General features: G+C 35.4%; 1 protein-coding gene across 2 annotated transcripts in view; it reads right to left on the bottom strand.

Moving 5' to 3' along the window:
* LOC149782797 (CD109 antigen-like) overlaps positions 1-21,193 on the bottom strand; it is a 642,407-nt gene that overhangs the window by 79,518 nt on the left and 541,696 nt on the right. For both annotated transcript variants that reach the window (XM_089934311.1, XM_089934312.1), the window contains exons 19-21: positions 16,451-16,588; positions 8,314-8,389; positions 3,516-3,687 (exon numbers count right to left, since the gene is read on the bottom strand). In XM_089934311.1, the coding sequence (XP_089790437.1) occupies positions 3,516-3,687; positions 8,314-8,389; positions 16,451-16,588 (386 nt within the window). The remainder of the gene's footprint in view (positions 1-3,515; positions 3,688-8,313; positions 8,390-16,450; positions 16,589-21,193) is intronic.

Raw genomic sequence — 21,193 nt, 5'->3', positions numbered from 1 at the left:
GACTGGATAATAATAATAATAAAGACTTCTTTTTTTAGAGAAGGTAACTCAATTAATTACAGAACTAATCTACCCTGAGGCCTTCTATCTGTTATGTACAATATATACAGTATATACAACATGATGTGAAGAATCTGGCTTGACACTAAATAAATTAAGTAATTTTAAAATTCAAAGTATCAAGCCACACATGCACAGGCATCAGCGAAAACACAAACATGTATAAAACATAAAATATCATCCTGCATTGAAAAATGCATCTGAGAAAATGATGCAAAATTATAGAAAAGCAGGTGGTATTTTTTGTACTAGAACTGTTCAATTTTCTAAAGATTTCATCCATTTAAGACATTGATTGTGAAAAGATGAAATGCTGGGAGCCTGCCTTATGTCACTGGGAATGTTGTTCCATACCAGTGGACCAGTATATTGAAATTTTTTTTAAACAATTCCTTCTGGCCTTGGTATAATGTCATTTTTACTTCTTATGGACCTCAAATTTGGAGTACCATCAGCATCTCTTTGGTGAAAGATATTGCTTAGATAGACAGGAATGGCTTTTCTGAATACTTTATGCATCGATTTGGCCTTTCTAAGAAATATTCTTTCATGTATTGTTAAAATCTTTATATTATTCATTGCATCCTGAAAATTGTCTATACTTTGATCTAGAATTAAATGGCAAGCCCTCTTTTGGAGTCTTAAAAGTGTTGTTATGCTTGAATTAGAGGTATTACCCCAAATTACATTAAAATTGTCCTGATATGGCTGAATATAACTTCTATAAAAGATGATCCTATACTGAAGAGGAATGTATGTTTTGACTTTCCTCAGTAGCCAAAGATAAGAATTAACCTTTCTTGAAATATGTTTAATGTGAATAGACCAAGCAAGATTGTTATCTAAGAATACACCAAGAATTATATCTTGAGAGGTCATATTAAGGCTCACACTGTCAAATAGAACCTTGAATTTGTCGCTATCTAGCCATGCTCATTTCTGTTGTGTTGTAACTAGTAGGGATTTCATTTTTTTTATGTATTTATGATCAATCTGCTTTCTTTGCATCATATCTGAAGTCTGTTGAGAGCATCTTGTAAGTTATTTTCAAGTACCGTTTTGGTTTTACCCATCTCAGACAGTGTAGTATAATCTGCATGTAGGAAGAAACTGAAGTACCAATCTTAAGAGGTAAATCGTTGATAAATAGAATGAATAACAGAGGTCCAAGGATAGAGCCCAAGTGAACCCTCTTCATAAGCCTATGATACGAGTGAACCCTCTTCACAAGCCTATGATACGAGTGAACCTTCTTCACAAGCCTATGATCCACTGGCATAACTGAAGTTGTACCCCAAATTAAGAACAATGTGACATCTGCATAGCAGTCAACCCCTTATGATAAAAACCCATATGCCAGACAAATAAAAACCTTACAAAGACCATAAAAACTCACATGAAAAAATATATTGATACATTATTTAAGATCAACAGTTTTAAAACAACAAATGCCATAAATGAACAAATTTTACACACATTTACATAATTATTTACATCTCTGAAACTTTATTTTATTTCATTCTTTTGATTCTGAGTGTGTTGTAACACACACATTATTATATGCAACACAGGTACCCTTTGCACTTTTCAAAATGTAATCAGGGGTTTAAAATCTATGCAGCATGTGTCAATGTTTATTTTACACTGTAAAAATGATGTTAGTGTGTCTGCATTCAGGGACTTCCTACAATATGTATGTATTTTTTTCATCATAGAAAAAGATCTCTCAGAGTCTGCATAGTTGTTAGGCAAGGTAAGTAGTTGCTGAATAACTTATTTCAGATTTGGGAAGCAGATGCCACCCGTACTAATTCTCTTGCTGATAATATTCAGCCAGTAGCTACAAAAACTCCTTTTCCGGCCATCGTCCGTTAATATAGGCACACACTCATCAGGCAGCATACAATAATCCTCAAACTCATCTTTAAGCATTTCATGATCCAGGTGTGGAGCAACTTAAAAATGAAAGTGTCGCTAGTAATAAAAGTAAAAAAGGATATGTGCAAGGTATTTTGAAAAACAAATTTTCATGGTTTAATATTAACTTCTTTGCATTTATCATGGTCTCATTATTGCATATTTTCCCCCCATAAACCCATAGTCCTACAATGCAAAACCTCAACCTAATATTTATTTTTTGGGCATCGAGGTCTTTCTGGCCAAAAACAGTGCTGTATCACATGTTCCAATGTCAATTAACATCGGAATGTTAAGTCAAATTTTCTGGAATATCTCACACACTTGGCATCCCATACTGGCACTTTTCTACAAATTAAAGTTATAATGTTTTAGTCAGGCTTTACTTACACTGATGTCTTTTTCCTAATAAATTCAAATTCCCACACAAACAAATGGACGTGTTTTCAAGTTCCGTTGGCCTATATTTCAGTTGGCTGGAATGGGATGGAAGCTGGGAATACCGAAATCAGTTAACAGGATCATAAGAATCTTGAATGAAATGAAGCTATCTAAATGCTTTCTTCAAAATCAAAATATTTTTATTCCTTTCATTAAAGAAGGATACTTCAACTTAACATTATTTCGGAATTCCCAAAGCATATCCGAATTATCCCCATGATGCTTGTGCATAGCTATAAAAAAATCTGGATCATGTTTGATGTAAAAAAACCCAAAAAACATCCAGACTCCATGATTAATTGTAAAAATGTTTGATAATAAGCTTCATTTTTGCAGGAAAGAATAATGCTTATGGTCACTACCAACGGCGGCATAAAACGCAAATAAAATTTTCAATCTTTTCAAACCATAGATATATGTTTGTCAAGTTAACTGAAGATGCGGTATCTTGTAAAGCTGTTTGTTAAACTTTTTTATTTGTTCCAGCTATCATTTCCCTATCAACAGCCTCATCCCCTGGATAGCCTCGGCAAGGTTATACTGTCACCAGCTGATCCAAATCTAGGCCAATTAAAGTGCATGTATATGTAGCATGTAAACAGCAATAGTCATGTGCTACCTGCAATAACTGCAGAGAATTGTCAAGTGACAATTGGATATAGATCAAAACGAGGACTACCATTTTTGTAAAAACTTAAGTGTTATTTGTGTATTCAAACAGGAAATGAGTCATATATGAAGTTTATCATATGTGATCTATACTCAAATTCATGGATTTATCAGTAATTAACTGACTATGGATTGTACTACACACATGTAAGATGTCAATATACAAGTGTTTTTCAGACTAGTTTGTCTTCATTTGATCAAAAACACATACTTTTTGCACCCGCTTTTATTACTTTCCCCCATGCTATATTTTAGGTAAATGCATCATTTTCTTCATCAAACTGACTTGGTTGGTTATAACACAGTTTGGTCTATAACATGGTCAGGTTCTATGGACCCCCAACTACCATGTTAAAGCGGGGTCACTCTGTGTGTATGAATATATATATATGAAAATCTATACTCATACAAGTACACAGTATACTTACTCAGCTCTTCCCATATCCCATATCCAAGTTTCTGGAAAATTCTTTCGAACAGTGATAGTAGCTTGTGGTGATGGAGTTGAAGGTGATTTGTTTTGAACACTTCCATCTGCTTGAGGTGCTTTTTCCTCTGCTATACCATCCGGTGCAGATGCTGCCACATCCCAGACAATATCTATAAACAGAAATTCTGTCCACTGTAACTGTAGATTGGGGATCAGATTTATACAAAGCTCATGTCTGTTTATCTGAACTGTTTAATAATCCATATACAGTAGTAGGCACTAATTGGGTATGCCTAATTTTGGAGATTATTGACCAATGTGTCTCCAAGACCTTGATCTTTGGTCAAGGTATGCAATCTTGAATTGCATGTAATGTGCAGAAGCCATTATTTTCTTATTGGACTTAGCATGACCTTTACCCTTTTGACCCCAGAATCATCAGGTCTCTTTATTACCCAACTGCAAGCCACCCACAAAGTCTTATAATGAACTTATTCTAGAATATATTTTATACTGCAAAATCCATTTTTCATGAGTCAAAATGATTTTGACTACTGATCCAAAATCAACATTTTTCTTCTATACTTTAACTACAAGCCTTCCACAAATTCAGTCAAGAAAAATGGTCTAGAACTATAGTTACGAATCAAAAATATACTTTATTCTTTTCAGTCATTGAGACTATGATCTTTGACCTTTTGACCCCAGACATGATTTTGGTCTTTCATAAAAAAAAGCTGAAAAATTTTAATAAGGGTTTTGGGGTCCACAGGGCCAAAGGCCCCTGGCCAAAAACTCATTTTACACTCATAAAAAACTGCTCCTGGTGCAACTTATGATCATAAAACAAAACAAAATAATCATTTAAAAAACTAATAAACTTACCAAAAATGTTCAACTTTACTTCAATAATTTCACAATATTTATTGACCGCTACAGTGGCCTAGTGGTTAGAGCATCTGCCTTGGATGCAGGAGGTCATGGGTTCTATCCCCGGCTGAGTCATACCAAAGACTTACAAAAATGGTACTAACAGCTGCCTCGCTAGGCGTTCAGCATTAAGAGGTTAGTGGTAGGACTGGTTGGCCCAGTGTCAGAATAATGTGACTGGGTGGGACATCTTGCTACACGTCTGCAGCATGATGCCCCAGTGCTAGACATCACTATAAACTGCCACACTGCAGACATTGTAGCGATATGAATGAATTTTTTTAAAGCTACGTAAAAATCCAAATCACATCACATCACAATATTTAATGTCACATGAATTTGTTCTACAATACTATTGATGCTGAAGTTATTTCATGTTCATGTCAGTGTTCACATCATAATTAAGTCACAATAATTTGTCAATTTTTGCCACAAACATATTATACTTCTCTCTTTTCATAACAAATCTGTACAATAAACACCAAATACATCAACTATATAGAAATAATCCCATACATTCACTTGTCTATTTCTCCAATGGACACAACCTGTTGAAATGCCAGTTGAGCGCTTTTTGTGGCTTTGGCAAAGATTTCTTTAGCCTTCCTTTTTGTCACCACTGACTTTTTGGGCTCAATGTGCAATCATTTCTTTTCCTCCTCAGTGAGAGCCTTTTTCCTTTCAAACTGGTGCTTGTATTGGCCACAGGGGTTTAATAAAAAGAAAATTAGGAGTCTAACCTGTAACAATATAATATGTTCTCTCATGCATGAAATCTTTCTTATAGTAACTAACTGCACTTGTTCCAGATGCCTTCTGAGCTTCAATTTCTCCGTATGCAGCTTCTTTTGCAGGTGCTGTTCCGAACTCTTCCAACTGTGATTACCGTAATTCAGATCTTTCTTGCAGAGGTCACAAAATGCCAGTCCTCTAGCAATCAGTTTTCTTATAAACTGACCAACTAAAGTTCCTTCAACTTTTTGCTCCAGTCATACACAGTTCCATTCATTTTTTAAACCTTTATCTAAACTTTTCATGTCATGATCTCTCTCAACAACTCGGGACACCATGTTTGGCAAGCATTCTTCTTCTTTCCATTGCCATCAGTTTCCATTACATGAAGATTCATTAGATGAATTTAAACCTTTGACCAATCAGAATGCTATTTACGAGAGTCATGTGCTAACTAATATATGGAACAAATAATTTACAAGGGTCATTGTGGAATGCGAAAGAAAACACTGTTTTTAAAAAACCAGATTGAAGATGATATAAAAAAATGGACTATAACAGGAAAAATCTTATTCAAATCAGGAGAAAAGCGGAATCCCGCTTTAAAACAAAGTAAAATCATGTATGTGACCCACAAATCAACATTTTGTTTCTTACCAAACATGCATGTCATCCATGGTACAACATTGAGAAATCAAAATTTTGTGCAGTAACTTTTTTCTTTTTTGTATGTGACCTTGACCTATGACCTTTTCACCCTAAAATCAGTTGGACTCTTCCAAACCTAAAGTGCAAGCCTGCCACAAACTTTAGCAAAGTACATGGTCTAGAACTAAATTTATTACACAATTATCATTTTATTTTTCTTATTTCAGTCACAGTGATCTTGACCTCTGACACCCCCACCACCCAGAAACCAAGCCTCTATCTTACCAAATGCAACATTCACATATTTTGATGAAGGTACATGACTTGGAAAGAAATTCTGCACTGAAACCATTTTTCCCCCTTTAAGTCAGTGACCTCTGATCTTTTGATTCCAAATTCAATATGCTTCCTCCTTACCATACGTGCAAGCCAGCCATTAAATTTGGTCCATGTCTGTGATGTATCACTAATGTTATTGTGCATAAACCATTTTTCTTCTTTCAGCCACAGTCATCTTCACCCTTTATCTTTGACACCAAAACAGAAGTTCTTCCCTACCCCAAGTGCAAGCCACCCACACAGCTTGTTCCAGGCAAGTGATGTAGAACGAATTATACTCTTCATAAACCATTTACAGTGTGATCTCAATTTATGCGATCTCAATTTATGCTAATTCAAAGTAACGCGAAATTGGGAAAAATGCGAAAAAGATCATTACTACTAAGATAACTCAGTCATACATATAGACTGTGCCACTGTCCCAGGCAAACATTACCCACAATGTCCAGCTCTTACACCCCTACCATTCTGTTTATTGCGGCCTCAGTGCTGCGTACGATGTACATGTTCAAATTGTTTGTCACAATTCTGGAACGTTGTCAGTGATGGCATCTAAAAGACAAGCAAGTGACAGTCCGAAGAGAACAAGGAAGGTTATGTCTTTAGAGGTTAAACTTGAAGTAGTGAAAAGGTATGAAGCTCGTCAGAGTATGGCCATGACAAAGCAGGCTTTGAACCTTAGTGAAAGTACATGTAGAGATCTGACAGTGTGGAAAAAATAAAAGCAAGTCTGAAAGCTGGAAACTCCCTTTTCAAACCAGAAAAGTTGCCATACTCACCCCAACATAATGGACAGGATGGAAAGGATGTTGGCAACGTGGCTTGATGAACACTACTGTTCAATGCAGCTTTTGTTTTTTAATTACATGTACATATGTTCTATTGATTAAAATTCATAATTTCATGTTTTAAGTTCATTTCCCTATGCTTTTTATGAAAACTTTTATAATTTTTTTTATTTTAATCTACTTTGCAGAAGCACCCCCATATTTAAACATACTGAATTTATACTGAGAAAATGATCTCAATTTAAGCGAATCTCAAATTATGCATGTGCTTCAAATACATAACACTCACACTGTATATTATTTCAATCATTGTGACATTGACATCTTGACCCTAAAATTGACAGGATGCCATCCACAAAGTTTGGTAACTGCAGATGGCGGAGAACTTGAGATAATAAAAGTCCAAGTCGGTAAACTGACACTGCACCCAAATTTTGACTGTCACTTAATTTCAGTTTGCAATCAACACTCATCTATCCCTGATTTCTCAATCACTTTAATCACAATTATGATGCAAGTTAAATTCCCTACTGAAATATCGTGAATAATATACTTAATTAAGATTTGTTCCCTAAAATGTCAAATCATTTACTGTAGAGTGTAACAGAGTCTGTGTAGGTGGCATGACACATAAAATAAAAAAGGTCACAAGTTCAGTCACTGACAATCTGCACAATTCATGTAGAAAACTAAATTTTAATATATTTGAAGCCTGTATATTTTTTTGGTGTTTAAATACGCTGTTTTACGGCATCTCCTCATTCACAGATTAATTAAGATCTCTTCATTATGAAATATACAAAAAATGTGAAATAATATTGTTATGAAATATACAATAAAAGGTGACATTACAAGGAAGCTAGTTCTATATCCTTACACCACAATTATAATTCTCTTTTTAATTCAAAGATTCTCTTCAAATAAATTCACTGCACATCAATTCCAGGACTACAAATAATATGTGGGATTTTTGTCTGTAGCAATAAATAAAATTTCTCATAATCTGGATGCATGACATATTGACTGGGTATAAGTTTGTGTCACAAATCATCATAGATGGGACAAAGAAATACCATATAGGACTCCTCTTCAATTAGTTCATTTGTACATCTACTAGTATCTATAATAAAGCTTAAAGCCCATCTGTATCGATCTTGCAATACAATTCTGAGACATAATTTAAAGTCCAGCTGAACCTTAATGAATATGTAACTGGAAGTCTAACTAAATTCAGCCAGGTCATGTGACATCTTTTGAAGCACAATACACATGATGCGTTGTTTAAAGTCAAATAAAAATAAATCTTAAGCAATTAAATATAGCCTTGAAATAACTACTGTAACACCTAATTTTACTTGCCCACTCTATGTTCCATCTCAAAAGGTAACGTATCTTCATAAATCTCTGCATCTGACAAAACAATCAATCCTGCACTCTGAAAATAGGCAAAACAAGCAAATTCAGTAAAATTTTGTCCACCATGGAGAAGTCACAAGATTTCACAATAATATGACCTTTTAGACACTCTAACTTGTAAAGCAGTCATGGAAATTAATAAAGTTTTAAAGCTGTGCCATAAAGGGGATTAGTGGAAAAGTACAAAAAAGGATTTAAATTTTTTATCACTGATCTTGGCTTTCAAATTAAAACATTTACCGTGATACTTGAAATGCCATCAAACTGATAAGCATAAATGTACCATGGTTTATCCCCTACCTCAAACAGTTACCGTGATACCTGAAATGCCATCAAACTGATAAGCATAAATGTACCATGGTTTATCCCCTACCTCAAACAGTTACCGTGATACTTGAAATGCCATCAAACTGATAAGCAAAAATGTACCATGGTTTATCCTCTACCTCAAACAGCTACCGTGATACTTGAAATGCCATCAAACTGATAAGCATAAATGTACCATGGTTTATCCCCTACCTCAAACAGTTTTTATGATACAAGGCAGAAGAAATTTAAACAAAAAAAACCAAAACAAATATTTACCTGTGAGCTTCACCTTGTGGGTAAGGCCTCAAATGCAACAAGTCAACTAACTGTACAAAATTAAAAGAAGCTAGCCATTCATTTTTAAACAGCTGTTAAGTTAGAAAGCAGTTTGTGGTTTTGTAGGTTTAATACCATTTTTCACCATTATAGGTTTCACATGGCAGCCAGTATAACCCAGGGAAAAAAAAATCACTAGGTAGAACCACCTACCCATGGAATATAGAATCCATGTTGGGTTTTACCTGTTTGTGTTATGTAGTTTAAGCCCCTAGGATGTAACATGGTTGGGTAAGTATTACTGAAGAAACATATTTTACTAACAAAATGCTTTCTTCAATACATGACCTAATCATAATACATCAGGAAAATATGTAAGAGGTGGAGGAAGATACATCCCTTACCCTGGAGGCTATCTTCAGTTCCCAAAGGTATGTGAGACAGCTTCCTGTTAACCCAACTGAAGAACAGACTTCTTATGTTGGGGGAACGGCTTTGAAAAGTAAATATTTTCCCTCCTACAAATTCAGCAGAAATGATGAAATCATATTCTTGTGAAGCTGTCATTGAACCGGGGAAGTTAACATGTTTTGCCATGGCTATAGGTACTACCTGGCTGAAACTTTTGGTATGAAAGATTTTTGAGACAAATTCAGGAGACTGAACTCTGACCTCTATACCACAGCATGGTTGTAATCTCACTTAGGGAACAGTTTTGCTCAAATGGTATGCTTGTGGTAACTTCACTAACTTCATCAGCTCAAACGCATTGCAAATTCATTGATCTGGGGTTATTTCCAGATATGTGCATGGAGCACATATCCCATTTTATTTTGGACAAAAAGTGCCATTGTCTTTTCCCTTCATGGGCCAACAAGAGGTGGGATCTCCCACAGTGTACTAGCTCATACCCTTTCAAGTACCACTTCTCAGCTTGCACGGGGTCAGTCCTATAGATGACTTTGAGATGATGTGATGTGTGATTTTGATTTTTTATGTAGCTTTAACAATTTTTCAGTCATATCACTAATTGGATGTAGCGATGTGCTGGGATGAGAATTCTGGTCAGAAGACCCCTTATTTACAGTAACAGAGAAGCCAGAAAATTCTGAGGATAAAGGGAAATGAAGTTTCCTCTTTCTCTGATAAGTGCAATGGGAGTCTGCAAGATTCCAGCTTTCAGATAACTATAATTTACAAAATGTACAATGATTTTTCCTTGTACATTTGGAACATTAATACAGTCTGGATGAGTGTCCCAGGAAGACTTCTTGTGGCCACATTTTTCCACAGAATGTGTTGACATTATTCCTTAATACAGTAAATAAATTAAAATATTTCTAATGTCACACAGAACTCACCTTATTTGTATGTAATGTGTACATGGTACACCTCTGTGATCTCTATAGATATAGTAAAGCATGTAGTCTTTTTCCATTTCCTTGTAAAGAGAGTTTTCAGTGTTTTATACAATTTTTATTGAGAAAATGAAGTATGCATTCATACAATAACAATGTGAATAGAATTGAATGCGTTGAATTAAACAGCTAGTATAGATACTGTATGTGATGTGGTTCCTGTGGTGTCAATCTAAACTGAGAAACATGCAGTGTCTAGTGAGCAAGCTGTCGTTATTTCTTGATTTTGATAAGTGTATCTGGCACTGTGGGTGTACACAAAGTAACCCCAAGCGCCTCAAGGTACTGAAACTGGTGGAAAAAGATTCCCACATAAATATTTGTGAATAAAAATGAATGGTTAAATAACACCATTAGATATAACTATTGAAGAGGCCAGATCGCAGTTGCAGTTAGAAAACACTGCAACATGTGAATTTTCTCTGGTGTTTGGCACATGTCTGATCACATCAACATCCTTGAAAAAGATGAGCTAGTTGTGCTTGTTTTGCACATAACGTAGCAGGAACAAACAAGCTAGAAGAGGAATTGCATCATACTGACAATTCTTCACTCTAAGGGAGGGTGTATGCACATGAAACAGATGGTACATTTTTTGGGGCATGATAAAGAAAGCTAAACAATAGCCATGGGTAAGCTATTGCTGCTATTAAAATTTTGACCCTTAATTATAATGTATGCTTGCCAGCAATGGTATACCTTCTCAAACAACATTTCTTTTTTATACTTTTTTGGTCATAGTTAACAAATTATTCATTTTAATCCCTAACATTTGGCTAAATTTATAACATTGTTCTATTGACATTTATGCACATTGCTTTCTAATTATAAAAAGAATGTTAAGTCTAGTTTTCATAATTTTTGATTGGGGAAGAACGCTGGAATCCCAAACCAGTGATTCTCAGTAGTCAATATCTTGGATTACTTTCCCTGCTTTGCTTTACTTAAGAGAGGAAGAGAAAAGTATTTTAAAAGCAAAAAGAAATTGTTCAAATTGCAATGAATTTGAGAACTATTTCTAACGGTGCTGAATTTAATTTATACATGTGACTGTACTGGTGGTAGGCCAAAATATCATTTTAAAGGTCGTCTACTGCTTCTGTAAATGAAAAATTTTGACAAAACTATTTAAAAAAACATAAATGGTATTTTTACATCTTCTATCATCGCATTAGTGAAATCAGCCAGAACCAGTCTACTGGGACTGGAAATGTTCCACTAGTCCTGGTGTTATGATGTGTGGCAGAGTAAACAGGATTAGAATTGTTAAATAACAGTTGACATGTGTTGACAACATGCTGTTAATTGATTACCTTATTGTTGGATTTTGGGTAGATTACGGCAAAATCAAGGTGATACAAGTACATGTAATAAAGGAATAAAAGGTGGTTATGATGTCTTCTGATTCTTCAATAAAAATCAGCAGAGCTTTGGCAGAGGAGATAAGAATACCGAGAATAATAAATAACTTTGGCAGACACACGAGAGTATATATTTTGAATTTTTGGTAATGTTTAATTGTTGTTGTTGTGGGGTTTAACGCCATTTTTCAGCACACGATTGGCTATTTATGGCGGCCAGTATTAATGGTGGAGGAAGAGCCCAGGAAAACCCCGGAAAGAACCACCGAGAATCTACTGGCAAGCTTTCTCACATACCAGCATTGGCCAAATCCGAGACTCGAACTCACGCAGACAGAGGTGAGATGGCAGTGATCCGTAATGGAGAGCGCTTCAGACCACTCGGCCACTCGGGGGCCCGGTAATGTTTAATTGTTATTGTACTGTTCAAGATGTTTCAAGAGGAGCATTTACAAACTGCTCTTACATATGTTATTCATTCATGGCACAATGCCAAAATGTATCCTTTCTCCCAATAAGAAACCACTGGCTAAGAAATATTACAAGTTTAAGAATGCCTGAATATCAGAAATTAACCATATGCAGGCATGTAGTAATGGGCATGAGTTAGGACTGTGTATTTGAAAATTATGCATCTTTTGTATTTCATTACCTAATGTATTTGAAGTTTTTATGCACATAAATTAAGTCAGTCCCTGTATACAAACATCAGTTAACAATATAGTACAAGAGAATTAATTTTGGATAAATTATTCAAAAAAGCATAAATACACAATATATTTTTTCATCGTTTATTTAAAGTCTCAATCTGCATTATTTTGCTTTTTTTGTAGTGGTGAAACCTGCCAGTAGATTTTGGATCTGAGCCATGAAGAGGAAGAAGCCTTCGAGGATGAGACTCAGGAAGACAGGAATTTCCTCTGAGGTAAATATAACATGTATGTGTATTGGAGTAGTAAGCAACCTTACAAACCCAGGAACAGGAAATCTGAAATTAGAACTTCTTTGCAGGCTGAGTATAGTTGTTCTGTCATTACAACATTCTAATGCTATTATGGAGAGGGCACCATCCATTCCTCACAAGATACAACATGATTCAAAGAGAAATCTGGACCAGAGGACTATTGAAAGCATGTTAAGCATGAAGCTTAATAACCACAGTGAATGTCATCAGTGGTCACCAGACAGTGATCTTGTGAAGGAAACTAAAAATGTCACTGGATGATATTTTAAAAAAATCTTTGCACTGAACTATAAGACAGACAACTCTGACTTGTATATTAATTGAAAATATACTGACTTAATTAATTGTTATTGTAACATTGCCATCAGAATGTAAATCTAATTTATGTTCAAAACCTTTTGTTTTATTATAGAATTAAAGTATTGATTATACTGTAAAAAATGTAACATGCAATATGTCGGACAAACACTTCAACAAGTTTATAAGAGAATCAATAATCACTTATATATAAAAAATTGTATGGATCCTCAGTTCTTTTCAAATGTTTCAATACATTTTAATACAAATAATCACTCTTTACATGATTTTTCTTTCTTGCCAATCAATATTTATACACAGAGAGATGAATAGACTAAGCAAAGAAAGTTAAAGGAATCATACGGTTGAATACTATTGACATGCCCAATGGCCTTAATACTAAGGCACTGGATAAATTTGTATATCCTTTATAAATATATAATTGTATGCATGACTGTTGGTCTCTACTTTATTATTATGCTGATTCAGTTTTCATTAGAGACTTGTGTCTCTATTTAATCCTAAAATACATAAAATATGTCTATGGGCTGTAGGCAGCCAGTACAAAAGTGTTTCCTGCATGTCTATGGGCTGTAGGCAGCCAGTACAAAAGTGTTTCCTGCATTCTAGTTTTAATGCCAAGACCAATATGTTCTTTAGCCTTAAAATGTATTTAATGATGGCTTGTGTTGCCTAAAGTGAAGAGTGGCTTTATCACATAAAATTATGGCACACTTCCCTTCTGATTAGAATTTTTTTAAATATACAGGTAACATTCAAAAATAATAGTCTACACAGTAGGATGGTATGTCATTCTAAAATAATAGTCTATACAGCAGAAGGGTATGTCTTCTAAAATAATAGTCTACACAGCAGAAGGGTATGTCTTCCTAAAATAATAGTCTACTCAGCAGAAGGGTATGTCTTTCTAAAATAATAGTCTACACAGCAGAAGGGTATGTCTTCTTAAAATAATAGTCTACACAGCAGAAGGGTATGTCTTTCTAAAATAATAGTCTACACAGCAGAAGGGTATGTCATTCTAAAATAATAGTCTATACAGTAGGATGGTATGTCTTCCTAAAATAATAGTCTATATAGCAGGAGGGTATGTCTTCCTAAAATAATGGTCTATACAGCACGAGGATATGTCATTCTAAAATAATAGTCTATATAGCAGAAGGATATGTCATTCTAAAATAATAGTCTACACAGTAGGATGGCATGTCATTCTAAAATAATAGTCTATACAGCAGGAGGGTATGTTATTATAAAATAATAGTCTACACAGCAAGAGGGTATGTTATTCTAAAATAATAGTCTACACAGCATGAGAGTATGTCATTCTAAAAGAATAGTCTACAGAGCAGGAGGGTATTTCATTATATAATAATAGTCTATACAGCAGGAGGGCATGACATCATAAAATAATAGTCTACACAGCAGGAGGGTATGTCATTCTGAAATAATAGTCTACACAGCAGGAGGGTATGTCATTCTAAAATAATAGTCTACACAGCAGGAGGATATGTCATCCTAAAATAATAGTCTATACAGTAGGAGCGTATGTCATTCTAAAATAATAGTCTACACAGCAGAAGGGTATGTCACTCTAAAATAATAGTTTATACAGTAGGAGCGTATGTCATTCTAAAGTAATAGTCTACACAGCAGAAGGGTATGTCATTCTAAAATAATAGTCTACACAGCAGAAGGGCATGTCATTCTAAAATAATAGTCTGTACAGCAGGAGGGTATGTCATTCTAAAATAATAGTCTACACAGCAGAAGGGTATGTCATTCTAAAATAATAGTTTATACAGTAGGAGCGTATGTCATTCTAAAGTAATAGTCTACACAGCAGAAGGGTATGTCATTCTAAAATAATAGTCTACACAGCAGAAGGGTATGTCATTCTAAAATAATAGTTTATACAGTAGGAGCATATGTCATTCTAAAATAATAGTCTACACAGCAGAAGGGTATGTCATTCTAAAATAATAGTCTACACAGCAGGAGGGTATGTCATTCTAAAATAATAGTCTATACAGTAGGAGCGTATGTTATTCTAAAATAATAGTCTACTCAGCAGAAGGGTATGTCATTCTAAAATAATAGTCTACACAGCAGAAGGGTATGTCATTCTAAATTAATAGTCTATACAGTAGGAGTGTATGTCATTCTGAAATAATAGTCTACACAGCAGAAGGGTATGTCATTCTAAAATAATAGTCTATACAGTAGCAGCGTATGTCATTCTAAAATAATAGTCTACACAGCAGAAGGGTATGTCATTCTAAAATAATAGTTTACACAGCAGAAGGGTATGTCATTCTAAAATAATAGTCTATACAGTAGGAGTGTATGTCATTCTGAAATAATAGTCTACACAGCAGAAGTTTATGTCATTCTAAAATAATAGTCTATACAGTAGCAGTGTATGTCATTCTAAAATAATAGTCTACTCAGCAGAAGGGTATGTCATTCTAAAATAATAGTTTACACAGCAGAAGGGTATGTCATTCTAAAATAATAGTTTACACAGCAGAAGGGTATGTCATTCTAAAATAATAGTCTACACAGTAAAATGGTATGTCATTCTAAAATAATAGTCTACACAATAGGAGGGTATGTCTTTCTAAAATAATAGTCTATACAGCAGGAGGGCATGTCATTCTAAAATAATAGTCTACACAGCATGAGGGTATGTCATTCTAAAATAAGGAGCCCCGAGTGGCCAAGTGGTCTAAAGCGCTCTTCGTTATGGATCACTGCCATCTCACCTCTGTCTGCAGCGGTTCGAGTCTAAGATTCAGCCAATGTGGGCATGTGAGAAAGCTTGCCAGTAGCTTCTCATGGGTCGGTGATTCTTTCCGGGGTTTTCCGGGTTCTTCCTCCACCATTAATACTGGCCGCCATGTATAGCCTATCGTGTGCTGAAAAATGGCGTTAAACCCCACAACAACAACAACAACAACATTCTAAAATAATAGTCTACACAGTAAAATGGTATGTCTTTCTAAAATAATAGTCAACACAGTAAAATGGTATGTCTACCTAAAACAACAGTCTATACAGCAGGAGGGTATGTCATTCTAAAATATGTCTACACAGTAAAATGGTATGTCTTTCTAAAATAATAGTCTACAGAGCAGGAGGGTATGTAATTCAAAAATAATAGTCTATGCAGTAGCAGGGCATGTCATTCTAAAATAATAGTCTACACAGCAAGAGGGTATGTCATTCTAAAATAATAGTCTACACAGCAAGAGGGTATGTCATTCTAAAAAATAGTCTACACAGCAAGAGGGTATGTCTTCCTAAAATAATAGTCTACACAGTAGGAGGGTATGTGGATCATTTTATGAAGAAGATGGTATTAATATTCTTATTTAAATCTGTGCGTAGCTTTATTAATTTATAATGTTTTTGTTAGTCTCCCTTGTCTACTATACCTTTATTATTGCTAAAGCTGAGGTACCGGAAGGGTAGGGATACCAGACAGATCTCTTTCTAAAAACTGGCCTCATTCCATCATTTTCACCAAGATCAGAGAGGTCAAACAGGCGAAAATCCTCAATGGCATCTGCAACCTAAAGAAACATTGTTTGATTACAAAATTTATCATGAGATCCCAAAATCATATCTGAATTTTGTCACAAACAAGGTATAACATCATACAAAGAGATTACTAAACCAATTAGGTCACATATATTGTTGTACTTTTTGATGAAATCTAATTCATTGTTCAGATACTATTTTATGTTAGGCACTCACCTGGATACAACATGTAGAACAAGAGTCACTCAAAGGGTCTAATGTGCTGCTATTCGAAAGAATTCCAGGAATTGAAGACCAGACCATTTCTTCGTTTTAATTAGTGAGTGCTGAAACCATCTCTGATACTCTAGAGAGATAATATTTTCAAGTTACCACTGTGGCAGCCATATCAGATGTAAGATTAATGCCCTTTTCATTCAGGGCAAACCAGACACCATTACAAGACTTTTGATGAAATTGACAAGATTTTCAATATGTTTATTTTGGCAGCCATATTAGAGGTCACATCACCAACATTTCCATTCAGGACCAACCAGATATCATATTTAGTATTTTTGTCAAAACTCCATATTGATATGACTATCCATTTATAAGATTAGCAATATCAAGATTTTTCAAGCTTGCTGTAATTGCGGCCATGCCACATGTCAGACAATCACAATTTTCATTTAGCATCAACTAGACAACACAAGGAGTCTTCAGAGGAAAGCACAATGTTGAAAGGATTTCCATCAAGAAGGAGTAGCAATAAGATTTTCAAAATGTCCACTATGGTGTTCATTTCGAATATCAAACTGGCACAATTTTATAAAAGAGTCTCCATTGATGAATTAAATGAGCGTATTTCCTCAAAACTTGGCAAAGAAGAGTGCTACAAAACACCTAAAATAAATCTTGAATTAATTTCAAATGAATTTAAGACAAACTTGATGTCAGAACAGCTACATATCTAGATTACACAAGTGCTAAATTCCTAAAACTCTCATCACAATTGATTGCACCTTCACTTATGTAATTCTTCAATCTAAGTATTTCATAGGTGTTTTTCCAAACAGGCTAAAACTGGTGAAGGTGACTCGAAAGAAGGGAGATCTTTACTATATGAATAAATATAGACCTATAGACCTATCTCATTTTTATCTGCACTTTCATAGATATTAGAAAGACATGTTTGTAATGAATTTAGAAACTACACCGCTCCCTCGATAACTCGCGCCCTGATAACTCGCGAACCCGCTTATAACGCGGTGTCCGGCGTGGATCCCGTTTTTTTTAAAAAAGAAGTATATTTTTTAAAAATGAAGAAAATCGTGATCAGAACTGGTGAATGAAACCTTGATATATCGCCCGTTTTATCGTCGAAAATGGCGGTTAGTGCCCGAAAAGTTAGAATCAACATCGTGAAATTTTCAGGTTTTAATAAGGAATCACATATCTTGTTAGATTTTATCGGAAAAAATATTTTCTCAGTTCACTGTAAATAATAATAATGTATATGTATATGGCGAAACAGCCATCAATGAATTATAGTAAATGCTAACAGGTGGCAACACTGAATGAAATGAACACTAATTAAATATGTCTTGTCAGGGAAAATTAGTGTTTTAATCTTTTCATTGTGTTGCAGTGTAAGCAGTATAATCGTTGCATGTTCTCTTCTATTCAAACATGAAAAGAGTCAATTGACCGTCACATCGATGCCCGCGAGCACATATGTGAGAACCTAATTAAGTGCCGGCTGCGTTTTGATCGACGACTTGGAGAAGTGTTTGTTGCATTATAAAAATCAATTAAAATAGACCTGCTTTGTTTTATCACGTTAAGTCGGTCTTTTGTATCAAATCAGATAAAAGACGTACAATACAAAAGTTCAAAGGGATGCAAATCCTACATGCATAAACTCTTGTGGTCAATATCGTGTCTCAACATCAATCAATTTAATTGGACCAATCGAACATGGTTTCAAATAGTATGTACTTATTGTCATTAAAGTATATATTAATCAGTAATGTATCCTAATCATTTGTAAATGTGATCATGGAGAGCAAGGGAATCAAGCGAAAGGCGTACTCGGTGTATGAAAAGCTTACTGTCATAGAGAGAGTTCGTAATGGTGAATCAAGATCAAAAGTTTGTAGTGAACTTAAACTTGCCGAGTCGACACTCAGAGGTTGGCTCAAGGATGAGCAGAAATTTCGGGATTATTTGCATGAAGTTGATTCTGATGATGGATTTAAACGGAAACGGGCACGCACTGCAAACGACACAGAATTAGATGATGCTGTGTACACCTGGTTCACACAGCAACGTGAACAAGGTGTTCCGATTTCGGGAACAATTCTCAAGGCCCAGGCAGAGAAAATGGCCAAAACTATGGATAATGATTCAGATTTCATGGCAAGCCATGGATGGCTTTGGAGATTCCAGCGCCGACATGGAATAAAACAAAATTCTTTGTCGGGAGAGATACGCTCAGCAAATCAGGCGGCCGCATCTAGTTATCCCAACCAACTCCGAGACATACTGACCCGTGATGGATACACAGACGACCAAGTTTATAATTGTGATGAGGCTGGTCTATGCTATCGGATGATGCCAGACAAAACTCTAGCTACCAGAGATGATATACACAAAAAGGAGGGTTTCAAGCTGAACAAAGAGAGAGTAACACTTTTATTTTGTGTTAACAAAACTGGCACACATAAAATGAAACCATTATGTGTTGGCAAATACAAGTCTCCCCGTTGTTTTCATCACATGAATATGGACAGCCTTCCATTTGTGTATAGAAATAGTGGAAATGCATGGATGACTGCAACAATATTTACGGAGTGGTTTTCTAAGATGTTTGTCCCTGCCGTCAGAAACCACCTGCGATCCAGGGGCTTAGAGGAGAAAGCTCTACTGCTATTAGACAATTGCCCAGCACACCCCCCTGCTGATTCACTACAAACAAGCGACGGAAAGATCCGGGTGGAATATCTCCCTAAAAACACAACATCATTAATCCAGCCACTAGACCAGGGAATTATAAGCACTTTTAAACAAAATTACCGTCGGCTGTTAATACAGTCCATGCTGGACAGTGGAGAAGGTGTTACAACCTTTCTCAAGAGTGTGAGTTTGAAGGAGACTGTTTTCATGGGTGGTCAAGCATGGAGATTGATCACACCTAAGATAATAGAGGGGTGCTGGATGAAGGGTCTTGGAGCTGCCTTTGACATAAAGCAAGACACTGACCAAGACAGTGATGACGAGAGCGACTTTGAAGGTTTCAGCGAAACGGATGTCGTTCAGGCAGAGGCTGTTTGGGAGAAATTTATACAGACCCATGGTGCTCAGATGGATATTAATCGCGACGATGTGGAGGGGTGGTTATGTGCTGACAATGACTGTCCCACAGCTGAGTACATGACAGAAGAACAGATTGTACATTCTGTAACAAACAGAGTCGCATTGGAAGACGATTCCAATTGGAGCACCCCTAGTGTCGAGAGTGAAGCCGATTCAGATGTTGCTCCACCTCCCCCCTCTGCACAGGAAGCGATAGAATCTTTTAATGTTGCCATCCGGTGGCTGGAGACCCAAAATGTTGACTCTGTGAAGATAATTCAGTTGAGAAACCTACGAGATTTTGCTCGGCGGCAGAGAAATCAACTGACAACACAAAAAAAATTAACAGATTTTCTCAAACTGTGAATTTATATTTGTTAACTGTGTCAAAAACTGTAAATATTGTCGTATTCTCACTCACGTATTTGTATTTAAATTTTTTTTTTTTTTTTTTTTTTTTTTTTACATGTCTGACGTTTAGACCCATTAAATTCATGGTTGGTAAAGGTTTACCTTTGTGAATTTATTTTTTTACATTTTACTCTATCTATCTAAATCTATCTATCTATATCTATCTATCTATCTATCTACTGATAGCAGAACATTTTTTTGGAGCAACACAAGTTTCGACGTTGTCGTTTTTCGATATAAATGTTATCTTTTTTGATAAAAGAAAACTCGATTCATTTTGAACAAACAATAAAACTAGAATGTATCCAAATCAACACAAAAAGCAGTGACGTAATACACAATGGTTTAGCGATACACATGTTAAGAGTACTGATACCTCGTGGAATACTGTTTGTTTTTACGATCTTTTCAAGATAGTTTATCCTGAAATTAAAGGTAATTTATAAAGAAAACCGAACAACACCTTTATAAAGAAATATTTATTCAGTTATTTTCAGCGCGATTATAAAATGAGTATTTAACAATGAAACCCCCCCCCCCTTTCGCCTCTCTCTGTCGATCTCCATCTCTTTATTAGTTTTTTTTATAGGTCCCTCGGTAACTTGCGCCCTCGCTTATAGTGCGGTCGATGTTTTTGGACCCCGTTGTGCGCGAGTTATCGAGGGAGCGGTGTACCTGGGTTTTTTGTCATGTGGTCAGGTATTTTCCTCTTGCAAAAGTATCAGCTATGCAATAGCAAGAGGCAAGATATTACTGTTTTTAAAATGGACATCATGAACGAGTTCATTGAGTTTAAGAAAGTACAGATGTGGCCCAAGTGTGTGCATGTGTGTGATTTAGATTTTTAACGCAGCTTTAACAATTTTCCAGTCATATCGCTACGATGTTTGCAG

The sequence above is a fragment of the Sinohyriopsis cumingii genome, chromosome 15 (assembly GCF_028554795.1).
Source record: "Sinohyriopsis cumingii isolate HCF-2022 chromosome 15, ASM2855479v2, whole genome shotgun sequence".
In the NCBI taxonomy this organism is placed as follows: Eukaryota; Metazoa; Mollusca; class Bivalvia; order Unionida; family Unionidae; genus Sinohyriopsis; species Sinohyriopsis cumingii.
Note: the sequence above shows the minus strand (reverse complement) of the source record. Positions and strands in the feature narration are given on the sequence as shown.